Genomic DNA, 14,264 nt, shown 5'->3' with positions numbered 1-14,264 from the left:
ATGTTTGAACAATCAAATTTTATTAGCGAATAATTCATATGGGAGTTAGTATGATCTGGTCCAGGATTTGGGCTACAATGACATCAAGAGTAGTAGTATCTTTGCCTCGTTCGTTACTTCCGGTACCTCATTCACTGCATACTCACCAGCCTACATTTTGAATGAAGCAGAGTCTGTAACAATCATAACATGTGATGATATAATTAATGACAATGTTGCACTGCATACAGACAAGAGGGTAGAGTTAAAATATTACTACAGGCTTTATCAAGTCTCTAAGCTCTCCAGGTAAAAATTACCCATGTGCAGATGGTCAGCCCAAAATCTATAGAATACGTTAGTCTCTCAGCTTCAAAACATAATTTAAGTAGGACTTAAGTGATCTCCTAAGTCTGTGGAATAGAAAATAGATGTTAAATAATTTGACAAGTGGACAGCTTCTCTGGGCTTACATTTTGAAATTCTTCATTAAAACATGTTCTTGTGTAGTATTTTATAAAAGTATTATTGAAACAGAGCAGGGGAGCTGCTCAAGCCATTTAACTTATTTCCTAAGAGAATTCTTAATAGCATGAAAATATCTCTGTTGTTGTCTCAAATACGTTTTGATAAGTACAACCTTATAGCTTTGAGGAAGTTAGCTGTGTCACATTCATAAAGCAGAATAAATCATGGGTAGAATTGCAAAATCTCACAGTGTATACATATGGCAGAATATGGGCTTAAAGGTATATATATTTGCCAGCTCAAGACATTTTTGGATCTGTTAAATTATATGATTCATTAACTGAATTTTGGAAACTAATCTTTAATCAAGCCAGGCTCTGATGATGTATGTCTCTGAGTCCATTTTCAAAGAAGTGGGTTCTTACCCTGTCAGCATTAGAAGAACTGCAGAAGGAGGTTCCACGGAAAATAGTTCTCCTGAGTCACTCTGTTAGCTGCCCACAAAACTATTTTAAAGTGGGATTGTTTGGGTTTGCCATTTGTAAAATAAATAATTATGCTTATCGTTACTTCCTACTTGCTTCCAAGCAATCTAAAGCCCACCTAGAGTTACGTTGCCATTTTCAGTGTATCTCTTGTCACATTGTAGGTAGCTGGAAATGTGGATTAAAATTAGATGAAAAATACAATGTGGCTTGATGAATCAATAGTTGTTGAAATGCAAATTGAAGTTAATTGCCCAATTCACTTTTTTGGTCAAGTGACAGAATCTGAGCATGAAAGAACCTTTAATTTATATATATATATAGGCTTTTTCCCAGAACACTATAGTATCTCAGAACATCACAAACAGTAATTATCCTCATATATCCTTGTAAAATAGAGATGTATGATTGCCTCCATTTTATCTATGGTAAACTGAGGTCACAAAAGAGATTAAGTTACTTGTCCAAGGTTGCAGAGAAAGTCTGTGCAAAAGCCAGGAATAATCTTCAGATCTCCTTAGCCTTAACCAGATCCAGTGCATTGACTAGAAAAAAAACAACCTTTCTCCCCAAAATAAAATTATTGACCTAAGGCCAGAAGTAAACATGAATACAGTCTATACCATCATACTCTATTACACCTCAACTTGAATATATTTAACTTATCTAACCACTCTTTAATATTCTTTCCCTATTTTGGCTTTTGTTCCTTCTTCACTGTTGTTAACATTAATTGTGTTTAGTATATGGCCACAATTTCATTGTTTTAGTGAAGACTGAGACAAAATAGCCATTAAACATGTCAGCCTTCTTGACGTCATCTGCTATTAGTTCTCCTTCCCTGCTAAGTAGAGGGTCTACACTTTCCTTTGTCTTTCTCTTGCTCCTAATGTTGCTATTGTTGTTGCTTTTTATGTCCCTTGCTACATGTAACTCATTTTGTGCCTTTGTGATTTTTGTCCTACATGCTTGTACTGTTCTTTTGTACTATTCTTATCGCGTTGTCCATGTTTGTACTTTGTGTAGAACTTCTTTTTGATTTTCAGGTAATTAAAGAGATCCTAATGCAGCCATATTGGCCTCTTACTATTCTTCCATCTTTCCTTTACATCAGGATAGTTTTCATGTACCTTTATATAATTTTTGAGTATACTAGTATTACATAATGCATTTAGAATAAATGAAACATGATTTGACAAATAAAATACATATTTTTAATCAAAAAGTGATACCTCTTTTCTTGCCTTTCCTCACCCTCCATTTCCACAGTCCCTTTTCTTTCCTTCCATATATCAGATCTTTTTATCTTTTTTCCTTCTTTCTCTTCACTGTGTCTCAATTTTTCTAAGACAGCCATTTCTGTGGTATTTAGGAGCTAAATGCAGAGTTACGAGCTTCAATAGCCATGGCCCTTCCCTATAAACACTTAAATGGGGAAGAAATTTAACACACCAGAGTAAAGTTACTTCTCTGTATGGGTATTTGTACAATAATACAAAACCTCATGTTTAATTTGCAAATAAAGCAAGAAGTGTGTGGTTAGGGTTGCCAAGTGTCTGGATTTTGACTGGACCACCCGGTTGAAAAGGGACCTTGACAGCTCTGGTTAGCACTGCCGACCAGGCTGTTTAAAGCCCGGTCAGTGGTGCTGCAGGGATAAGGCAGGCTAGCTCTACCTGTCCTTGCATCACACTGCGCCCTGGAAGTGGCCAGCAGGTCCGGCTCCTAGGTGGGGGAGGGAGTGCACGGCTCCATACTCCATTGGCTGGGAACCACGGCCAATGAGAGCTGGGGGGTGGTCCCTGCAGGCAAGAGCAGCGTGCGGAGCCTCCTGACCCCCACACCTAGGAGCCAGACCTGCTGGATGCTTCCAGAGCGCAGCACGGAGCCAGGACAAGCAGGGAGCCTCCCTTAGCCCTGCTGCATCACTGACCAGGAGCCACCTGGGGTAAGCTCATGCCCCAACCTCCTGCCCCAGCCCTGAGCCCCCCCAAACCCAAAACCCCCTCCCACACCCTGAACTCCTCATCCTTGGCCTCCACCCCAGGGCCCACATCCCCAGCCCAGAACCTGTACCCCTTCCTGTACCCCAACCCCCTGCCTCAACCTGCAGCCCCTACCCACACTCCAAATCCCTCAGCCCCACCTCCCAGCCTGGCGCTACCTTACCTTAGACCTTAGTCCAGTCCTTGCTTTGTTGCACATTGGGCTACCCCACATTTGCCATCGTTGCCTGTTAACTGCCGTTCTCTCCAAATCTTCCCATTTCATGTTGAGGTGCTTGATGTAATTCAGAATTGTTCATTTCCATGTTATTTGTGGTCTTCCTCTCTTTTTTCTTGCATTTTCTGGTTTCCATTCTAGGGCAATATTTGGTAAGCGTTCTTTTTCCATTCTCAGCACATGTCCCAGCCACTGATGTCTTCTTTTGTAGATTATTGTGAGAGGGTACCTTGTCCAGTAAATTTTCTGACTTCTTCATTCGTCTTCCTATCTCTATATGTTATTCCCAATGTTCTTCTCAGATATTTGTGATGAAATGCATCCAGCTTTTGCGTATGTTTCTTGGTAAGTTGCTATGTCTCACTGCTCTATGTTGGCAGTAACAAGTGCTTTGTACACATTCAGTTTTGTCTTGAGGGAGATGTTTTTGAGTTGCCAGATGGTTTTGAGTCTTCCAAATGCAGCGTTTGCCTTCTCAGTTCTTCTTATTTCCTCGGAACTAATACTATCTTGCCTGACGGTACTTCCAAGATACATACAATTGTCTACCTTCTCCAGTTTCTCCTCTTCAATTTTCATTCTGTTCCTATAGTCCCCATTAACATGACTTTATGTTTCTTTGCATTGTATCTCAAAAGTATTTTCTCAATTACTACTTTTACTTGGTTTGTACGTTTTTGTAGTCTGTTTGCGTCTTCACTGATAAGAGCGATGTCGTCAGTAAAGTCTAGATCAAATAGCCTGGAATTGTTCCATTTTCGGCCATATTTATCACTGTCATATTGTTTTAATCCATAGTCGATGATTAGCATAAACAAAAAGGAGACAGGATGGACCCCTGCTTTACACTAAATGCTGAATGGCTGCTCCCTCCTGCACCCGAAACCCCTCATCCCCAGCCCTACCCCCAGAGCTGCACCCCCAGCTGGAGCCCTGACCCCCTCCCGCACCCCATACCCCTACCCCAGCCCAGTAAAAGTGAGCGAGGGTGGAGGAGAGTGAGCCACTGAAGGAGGGGGAATGTAGTGGGCGGGGGCAGGGCCTCAGGGAAGGGGCAGGGCTAGGGTGTTTGGTTTTGTGCAGTTAGAAAGTTGGTACGGGCCGGTTGGAATTCTGAAAGATGTTGAAAATTGATGTTAAATTCCATGAATAAAATGTAACCATTTTTTGTATTCAGGTTTATGTTCTCATTCAAAAGAGTAATATGGTAGTAACAAGAGTAACCATCTAGTAACATGGTACTTCCTAGTTTCATTCTGGAGCACTGGTTCATTACTGATTTGCAGCAAAGAGTGACCCCTCTTGAACCACATGAATCACTTCCTGCAGCATTTGGGCTTCCCTAACCCTAAACCTAAAGGACTGCCTAACTCAATCCTATTTAACTTATGAAATTTGAGATCATACCCAAGGTCATATGGCTGCAGGAGTCTAAATGCTAAATCTGCCGCCAGCGCAGAGCTGTCTGGCTATTTTTGCTAAATGAGGTGGTTGCAAACATGCACTGCACATAGGAAATTTGCCTTAAAATATCTTCATATTTAAGTACAACATATGATCACCTGAATTTTACTGGTGTGAAAATGTGATGCTTCAAAGAGTTCATTCGAATGATTATGGAAAAAAGTTAATTACATGCTAAATCATACATTACTATACATGTCTTTTGTTTCTTGTGGTGTTAGAGTATTTGCAAAAAGAAAACATGTTTAATAAAGAAGGACCTAATACTGGAAACACTAGCACATGTGTTTAATTCTTCTCATGTAGTTGGCATACTGCTGTCAATGGTACTACTCACAAGTGGTAAAATTCTGCATGCTTTAGCTGTTTTCAGGATCAGGCCCCAAGGTAATAAATAACAGGATTTTCTTCACAAAATGTTTTATATTTATGTAATTTTTGACTCGTGTGTGTATATATATTTTTACACTGCTAATTGTTTTGCATCTGTCTTTTAGAACCATTGGGTACAAAAACAAGTATGTGAAAGTTCCGCATGGCCATATATGGGTGGAAGGTGATCACCACGGGCACAGCTTTGACAGTAATGCTTTTGGTCCGGTAAGTGACATTCACTATGAATCACTTTATGTTTGCAGTTGGAGAGCAAATAGTATCTGATGGGTTACTCAGATAATACAGCAAGTATTCATTTCCTGTATTAGCAGTCATGATTTTAGAGAGAATCCACGCACCTTGAAATGTTTCTTCTAATCAAGATGGAGGGACAGATCTTGCTCCATTCTCTTTGCACTACCTAAGTGGCAAAAATAACAGAGATTGTCTTTAACTCTCTTGCAAGAAGCAGAGGGAAGAAAGGTTTTTTTTTTTGGAGGGAGGCAGTTTTGAGGGATGGGGACAGCTGACAGATCTGTTGCCAGCTGATGCAACTTTGAGTGTCTCCCTCCCAGCAGTTCTCTCCTACTTTGGAGCCAGTGCTCCAACAGAATCAGTGGGCTGTAATGATGCACAGCAAATGTTAATTGATAAATCAATATGTTGAAGAAAGTATGAAGTAATGGACACTTTGTCTGTCTAATCAGTTCTCAAAGTAAAAAAACTCACCCTAAATGGTAAGTGTCTCCAGTTGCATACAAATATTTACAAAACAAAAGCTAAAACTCAGATTTAGACTGCTAAAAGTATACATCTGGTCTCTGTGGAAAGACAGGATATCTTTTCAGGGTTTTAGTATTTTGGCTTTTTTTTAATTGCTCACTTTGTCTGACATACAGAAATTTAGCCTTATTGTCTCTGCATTCTGCCCTGGAGATATTAATCATTTTTCTCATGTTATACATGCAGTTTTGTTTACCTATTTACTTAGAGATGATTCTGTTCTAAAATGACATAATGACTGGTTGTCATGGGAAATTCATGCCAGATTCTGCTACCCTTATTCAAATTCTGTTAGCACTTTACATCTGAAGTAGGGCCATTGAATTTAATTAGACTAATCATGGAGTAGATACTGCTCAACTTAAGTGAAGGTGGCAGAGTTTGGCCCCAGATAATCTACCTCCAATAACGTGACGTGAAGAGGAAAACGTAAGAGTATCTAAGATTCAAAGACCCCCTACCTGCTGGACGGTGTATTGCTATTGCCCTAATCTCTTTTACATTCCTTATAGTTTGTCTCACTATCTGCTTCAAGGGCCCACATCACTTATGATTTTTTTATTCTCCCTTTCTGCTCTGGTCTTTTTTTTGGACAGTTAATTTTAGAGTTGCTCTTTCTTTTTTCTGTGCCACTAGATTTTTTTCACTGACCCCATGTGTATCTCTCCCTTTCTGTATTGTTACGGGTGTCTTTTTATCCACAGTCTCTCTCTGTGCACCCAGGATACCCACAATCCGATCCTCACCGTTTTCCTCTTACTTCTAGTATTTTGTCATGGTAGCTCACCAGTGTAATAAACTCACTCTGAAATGTTTAGTGCCTTGTGTTCACCTAGGGAGAAAGGTGTGTTCTAAACCTTGTATGAAGATAGCATATGTTAAACACATGTAGTAACCAAATCCTAGTGAAATCAAGGCAGGTAGTAGTTTTCACATGAGTTGAGTAGGTCACGGTACACCTCGACACTCCCCCATTGGGTTTTAACTACACCTGCTAATGCAATGTGAAGAATTATGAAGCTTGCCCTTTTTCACTGTTTTCTCGTGAGATTTACCTCATGTTTGTTACAGTAAGTTAAGTTTCCCACCATCTTTCTCAGTGAATAGGCACCATCAGAGAACTACTGTAACAACTTTTGACAATGCACGCTTTCTAGCATTCCACAAAGATGATCTTGGGATATACATATAGAACCATTTAAAAAGTTTGTATTGGTTGAGTTAAATTTTGAGTAAGTATCAAAGGTAAACAGATATTTTTCTTTAGATTTAAATTATAGTGGCAGTTGAAAATATAAAGGAAAGGATGGCACGCATGCTCTTGTGGGAGGAAATTAGCTATGAGGATTGACTAAAATTATAAATATAGCATCTGCAGAAAAAGATGAAGCAGGCTTAGGGATGCTTTAGCTCCTATTGACTAATGTTTCGCCTACATGTGTTTGGTTGTGGAGGCAGACTTCATATGTTATGAACAGATTGGCATATCACAATGTCCATTCCTCTAGCCTGACCAATTCTTGCAGGATACTGAATATATTAGGATTGTACTCTCAAGATATTGAGAGGCATATTCTTCTTCATTTTAATATCTTTTCTCTCATAAGAATTGAACAGTTAGTCAGAATGCAAAGGCTGCACAATGGCAAGAAAGGAACCCAGTGTCCTTGTTTTGTTGTAATAGAGGTCACTCCAGAGGAGTAGTTAGAATGTTATCTGTGTCACACTCTAATTTGGAGGAACCAATGCATTTTCCTGGGTCAAAAGGGCCCAGTACAAAAAAAAGTATCTTCAAGGTAGATTACATTTTAGGTCTATTTACTTTGATGCTATTCCTTTAATTACAATATATATAAAAAAGCGTATACACTATAGATAAAGTCAGACATAGTTATGTTTTGTGATGAGCATAATGAATTACATGGGGCATATATGGAATTATGGAATACAGACTGAGAATAGTGTTAGAAATCATTTTTTCACTTGGAGAATAATGTGTAATGGCTTAATGGACTAGGTGATAAGACAGAAATACTGGGATCATTCAAGGGCTAATTTATATGTCATCGTTGGGGGTTATGAATCCTAAAATGTGAATGACCTTTGACAGACGATAATCATTATATAGTTTCTAAAACATTTTATCCATGATATCCTTTAGTCTTTTTGTATCTATCTGATTTTAGTAGGACCAAGATCAGATTCTCAAGGCATATATAGATAATTTTCTCAAGTTCATACATTAAAATAGTTTTTTTAACTGAAGTAAAAATATATTGCAAAAAAAAGCAAGGGAGCCTCAAAATGGCTTTATAGGTCCTTTCTGTCTAGTAGATACTTTTTCTGACTTCAGTGTAAGCATTAATTTAATTCAAACACCATCAGATCTATCAACTGTGCTGAATTAGTAACATTGTATAGTATTGCTGGCGAACTACTGATTTAAATGTTAATTTAATCCAGCATGCAGGGAAGTTATTTAAATAATGTGGTTATTGAATTTTGTTATTTAAAGAACTGCTTTGTGCAGCATAGACAAAGGCATTGTGTTGTTGTTATTCTGATACTGCCTGGTTCAATCTGAGGTCTTATCTACACTGCCCCACAGTTTGGACTACAGGAGTATGAATAGCAGTACGCACCGAAGTGCTTAGCTGTAACACTCTACATAGACTCTGAAGATGTGAATTAAAAGTTCTTGTTTATGGAGGATTATATTAATGTGAACTAGGAACCTTTTAGTTTGTGTCTGCAATCCACACAGGGGAATTACAGCACAGCACTTTGGTATGCACTGCTATTCACAACTCCACAGTCTGAACTGTGGGGCATAAGTTTTGTAAGTCATGTCTGCCATTTATAATGGCTGAAAACAGCTATTTTAAATGTCAGGCAATAACCATGAAAAGAACTCAATGATCCTTGCCTCCTTTGCTTTGTTTTTAATTTAAGGGATGAAAAAAAATTACACATAGAATGATTTTAGTTCAATTAGCTGGACTGCGTTAGTGATATCACTTCAATGAGCCAGTTCTCTGTTTTCAAGCTTTTAGGAGGGTAAAGCCAAACATTTATTATATTATCTTATTCTCGTTTAATTGGAATATTACAGAGACGTAATAATGCAGTGTTGGATGATATATGGTTTTGCTTTTAAGAGATTGCTTTATGTTTTTAATTCCAGTAATGCTCCTATTTAGTTGTGAGTTCATCTAAGAAATGTTTCTTGGGAAAGAATTGTGGCAGTAGTAGTACACAGTAGTAATAACAAATTCTTTCAAATTAAATAAAGACCTGGAGGATACCAGGATTCATTTTGTAAATGTACTATTTCTATAGCTACTACTTTACTTTTCAGAATGTTTTCCAGCTTAGGATCTGAAAGTGCTTTACACAATTAAAGCCTAATAGAATGCCCATTGAAGTTAATGTTACTTGTTCAATTGACTTTCATAATGAGCCTACACATAGATGGCATCACAGATACTTGGTGTGATAATATGCATGACTGAATATTGGTGTAGAAGATACAGCTTGCTCAGGAAGGACAGGTAGGGGAAAAAGGAAGGAAGCGTTGCCTTGTATATTAAAAATGTATACACTTGGACTGAGGTTGAGATGGAAATAGGAGACAGACTTGTTGAAAGTCTCTGGGAAAGGATAAAAGAGGTAAAAAAAACAAGGCTATGTCATGGTAGGGGTCTACCACAGACCACCTAACCAGGAAGAAGAGATGAATGAGGCTTTTAAAAAAACAATTAATGAAATGATCCAAAGCACAGGACTTCGGGTAACGGGGGACTTCAACTACTCAGACATCTGTTGGGAAAATAGCATGGCACAGATTATCCAACAAGTTCTTCAAATATCTTGTAGAAAATTTTTTATTTCAGAAGGTGGAGGAAGCTATTCGGGGAGAGGCTGTTCTAGATTTGATTTTGACAAATAGGGAGGAACTGGTTGAGAATTTGAAAGTGGAAGGCAGCTTTGGGTGAAAGTGATCATGAAATGGTAGAGTTGATGATTCTAAGGAATGGTAAGAGGGAGAATAGCAAATAAAGAAGGTGGATTTCAAGAAAGCAGACTTCAGCAAACTCAGGGAGTTGGTAGATAAGATCCCATGGGAAGCAAGTCTAAAGGGAAAAACAATTAAAGACAGTAGATAGTTTTTCAAAGAGACATTATTAAGGGCAAAAGAGAAAACTATTCCATTGTGTAGGAAAGATAGGAAGTATGGCAAGAAACCACGCTGGCTTAACCAGGAGATCTTCAATGATCTAAAAATTAAAAAAAAAGTCCTACAAAAAGTAGAAACTAAGTCAAATTACAGAGGATGAATATAAACAAATAACTCAAGGATGTAGGAACAAAATTTGGAAGGGCAAGGCACACAACAAGTTCAAACTAGCTAGAGACATAAAGGGTAACAAGAAAACATTCTACAAGTACATTAGAAGCAAGAGGAAAACCGGGACAGGGTAGGTATGTTACTCAATGAGCGGAGGGGGAGGAATAATAACAGAAAATGTGGAAATGGCAGAGTTGCTTAATGATTTCTTTGTTTTGGTTTTCACCAAGAAAGTTGGTGGTGATTGGATGTCTAACATAGTGAACGTCCATGAAAATTAGGTAGGATGGGAGGCTAAAATAGTAAAAGAAGAAGTTAAAAATTACTTAGACAAGTTAAGTATCAGAGGGGTAGCTGTGTTAGTCTGGATCTGTAAAAGCAGCAGAGAGTCCTGTGGCACCTTATAGACTAACAGACGTATTGGAGCATAAGCTTTCGTGGGTGAATACCCACTTTGTTGGATGCATGTAGTGGAAATTTCCAGAGGCAGATATAAATATGCAAGCAAGAATCAATCTAGAGATAATCAGGTTAATTCAATCAGGGAGGATGAGGCCCTCCTCTAGCAGTTGAGGTGTGAACACCAAGGGAGGAGAGACTGCTTTTGTAGTTTGCTAGCCATTCATAGTCTTTGTTATGAAGATAGTTTTCCTGAGCATCAACAACAGAAGCAGGCACTGAAGTTATTCACAGGGAATCTGTGCTGATGGGCCCGGCTGGCATGTCGGGGCCAGGGCACCACTCCGCCCTCAGGCGCCCAGCTCCATGGTGCCCACAAAGCTTTGCCTGCATTATTGTCTTCTATATTTCTGCACATGCCTGTGTGTGTGTATCTGAGAGCATATCCCATGGTAGTTTCTGTTGAGATCCTCTGTGATTATTTTCCTAGTCAATTGTGTGTTCTTTGGGGAGAATTGTGTGAAGGAATGGGAGAGCTATGAGCAATTGAACGAATTAGCCCGCAATCTCACTGCAAAATAGGTGGGTTCCAAACCGAGTTAAACTGGAGTCCAGGTTCTAACCCACTTCCTAACTGAGTAAACTAACTCAGCCTTAAAACACCTTCAGATCCAGGTGCAGGTTTGAGCTAAACCCCAGGTAAGAGCCTGGGTTAACTGCAGTGAAGACATACCCCCCAGTCATATTTTCAACATGACACTACTATTTCTTTAATGTGCCTACTTTCTAAAAACTAATCCAGTTGGACTGGGATCTGACCTCAATATATTTTTATTTACCATAGAGTTTAAATTTGTAAACTGCAAATGAGTAGATTAGGACAACTGTAAAGACTAACATCTTTAACATTGTAAATACCGGTGATTGTCCAAGTGAACAGTGCTGAGATGCAAGTTCATAGGGGAACCTGTCTGAAATGCACATTGTTGTCTTCTTTCCTTCCTGTTCCTTCTTCTTTCAACTGCATCCCATCTGTGGATTAGAAAACACAATAAAGATTTTTAGAAAGAGATGATTCAAAACGATTGAATATGCTAAATTTAATTATTTGGATTTTCATTTCAAAGGAAAGTCATCAACTCTTTAGGCCATATGGTGGAGAGAAGACTTAACTGTTAATCCTCTCTGGCCAGATTTGTGTTGATTTAGTATCTTACTTGGCAAGTGAGGAGTTTCACAGCATGAATAAAGGTGACAGAATCTGGTCATGTATAATTTGCTTAGTAAATTGACTCAAAATATTTACTCCTGTAATGATAAAATCTGAAATCTGATAGAGACAGAGGAGCAATTCATGCTCTCTGGTAAAGGAAATATTCTAGCCAAGAGGTTTTTAGACTGTGAGGATGACCTTCATAGGGATGCTCTGACCTCTTCTAGGAAGGTTCAAGCAACCCCAGGGAAAACTGAGGGAAAGTACTACTGTTGTTGTTACTGCTTCTGTCTTAGCAAAAGTACAACCCCATGTTTGCTAAGACAAAAGTGTAAATGATCTTGATTATGGTTTTGCCATATATATCTTCTTTAATTGGAAGAACTGCAGAGCCATTTAGAAGCTATATACTGGTATAAAGATCACTTCATCAGCCCTGAAATGCAGCTGTTTGTACGGTAAAGGTGGCGATTGTTTAACAGCACACAGCAGCGCTACACAACAGGGAAGTGCACTGAGTTCAGATGGAATTGCGAAGGGAACGTATGCAGGCAGAATGTAATCTCTCCAAATGGAATTTTGCCAGACATTTGAAGCGGATGGTGCTCCAAAGTAGATGAGGAGGGACTGGGGTCATCTGGTCCCCCATACTATATAGTAAGGAATAATATGTTAGCAGCAGATACACAGTCTCCTGGTGCTTCTTCTGGATTTGTGCTCATCTATGCTACTCCCAATTTAGGACCATGCTTACAGAGCACAATTGAACCCCTAGGAAAAAGTGTGTCTCCTACACTTCTTTCTGCAGCTCCTAGAACTGAAGTTAGAAGGTGGTTCCAGAAATTAGTTCACTGCAGGGCCAGTGCAAGGCAGTTTTGCGCCCTAGGCGACATTTCCACCTTGCGCCACTCCCCCACCCAGTAACCCCACACCCCCACGGCAGCTACCAGATCCCCACCCGTGGAGCCCGCCGCCTACCCCTGTCCAGGGAACCCCCCCCCCCCCCGCAGCAGCTACCTCCCTCTGCGGCGCTAACCCCTGCCCGGGGAGATACTCCCCCCTGCGGCAGCTAACCCCACCTGGGGAGACTCCCTCCCCCCGCGGCAGCTAACCCCGCCTGGGGAGACTCCCTCCCCCCGCAGCAACTAACCCCGGGGAGCCCGCCCAGCTCACCTCTGCTCCGCCTCCTCCACTAAGCACCCTGGTGCCACTCAAATTCTCTTCCCCTCCCAGGCTTACGGTGCCAATTGGAGGAAAATTAGAGCGGGGACTGTATGCTCAGCAGAGGAGGTGGAGCAGAGGTGAGCTGGGGCGGGGAGCGGTTCCCCTGTGCACCCCACCCCTCGCGCCAGCTCATCTACGCCCCACCTCCTCACCTGAGCAGGTTTTTAGGCGCCCTCAACCACTAGGCACCCTAGGCGGTCGCCTAGTTTGCCTAAATGGTTGCACCAGCCCTGGTTCACTGTAACATCAGGCAATGTCTCTGATATACTATAAAAGAAATTTTGAACAGAATGCGTAGCATAAATATACTGCCAGAGATTTCCCATTATGTTTATATTGGCCCTTGGATGAAGAGGCAAAAGCAAAATTCTCTATCGGAAGAAGAATTTTGTGTATGGAGGGTGAGGTGACAATAGAGACTGTGGCATGTGTGCGCAGCCTGAAATTATTGTAAAAGTCTATGATAGATGAAGTGTACAGTACATTATGCATTATTACTGTGAAGCTAAATATGCCTGGAAGGATACATATGCTTGTCCTGTTTGGAAAATATTACATGAGAGATTCAAAGTGGGACTGAGGATTGTCCATAAACAAAGACTGTGAATGGCTAGCAAACTACAAAAGCAGTTGATGGGAAGGTTCTGTGGCCTTATTGTCCATTAAAATTATCATGGCTAACTAAACTTGCAGTACGGAGAATAGATCAGATGTTTTCAAGTTAAGTCCAAAGCAGATTGAAGTTACAAAGGGCCCTCACAAAATTGGGTGACTGGGAAACAAAATGGCAGATGAAATTCAATGTTTATAAATGCAAAGTAATGCACACTGGAAAACGTGATCCCAGCTATATATACAAAATGATTGGATTTAAATTAGCTGTTACCGCTCAAGAAGGAGATCTTGGAGTCATTATGGATAGTTCTCTGAAAACATCCACTCAATGTGTCAAAAATCTAACAGAATGTTAGGAACCATTAGGAAAGAGATAAATAATAAGACAAAAATATCATAATGCCACTATATAAATCCATGGTATGGCTATACCATGAATATTACATGCAGTTCTGCTCGCCCCATCTCAAAAATGATATATTAGAATGGGAAAAGGTACATAAAAGGGCAACAAAAATGATTAAAGGTATGGAACAGCTTCCATATGAGGAGGGATTAGAAGGTTTGAGACTTTTTAGCTGGGAAAAGAGGTAACTAAAAAAAAATATGATAGAGATATATAAAATTATGAATTATGGAGAAAGTGAATAAGGAAGTGTTGTTTACTCCTTCACATAACACTAAAACT

At 39.8% G+C, this 14,264-nt stretch overlaps 1 protein-coding gene across 9 annotated transcripts in view; it reads left to right on the top strand.

The window, feature by feature from the left end:
• The window catches only part of IMMP2L (inner mitochondrial membrane peptidase subunit 2), an 879,272-nt gene that overhangs the window by 710,421 nt on the left and 154,587 nt on the right, over nucleotides 1-14,264 (top strand). For all 9 annotated transcript variants that reach the window (XM_030549004.1, XM_030549005.1, XM_030549012.1 and 6 more), the window contains one exon: nucleotides 5,117-5,219. In XM_030549004.1, coding sequence (XP_030404864.1) covers nucleotides 5,117-5,219 — 103 coding nt within the window. The remainder of the gene's footprint in view (nucleotides 1-5,116; nucleotides 5,220-14,264) is intronic.

Source organism: Gopherus evgoodei, chromosome 1, assembly GCF_007399415.2.
Source record: "Gopherus evgoodei ecotype Sinaloan lineage chromosome 1, rGopEvg1_v1.p, whole genome shotgun sequence".
NCBI classification, from domain to species: domain Eukaryota; kingdom Metazoa; phylum Chordata; order Testudines; family Testudinidae; genus Gopherus; species Gopherus evgoodei.
The sequence above is the reverse complement of the archived record's forward strand: the minus strand, read 5'-3'. Positions and strand labels throughout refer to the sequence as shown.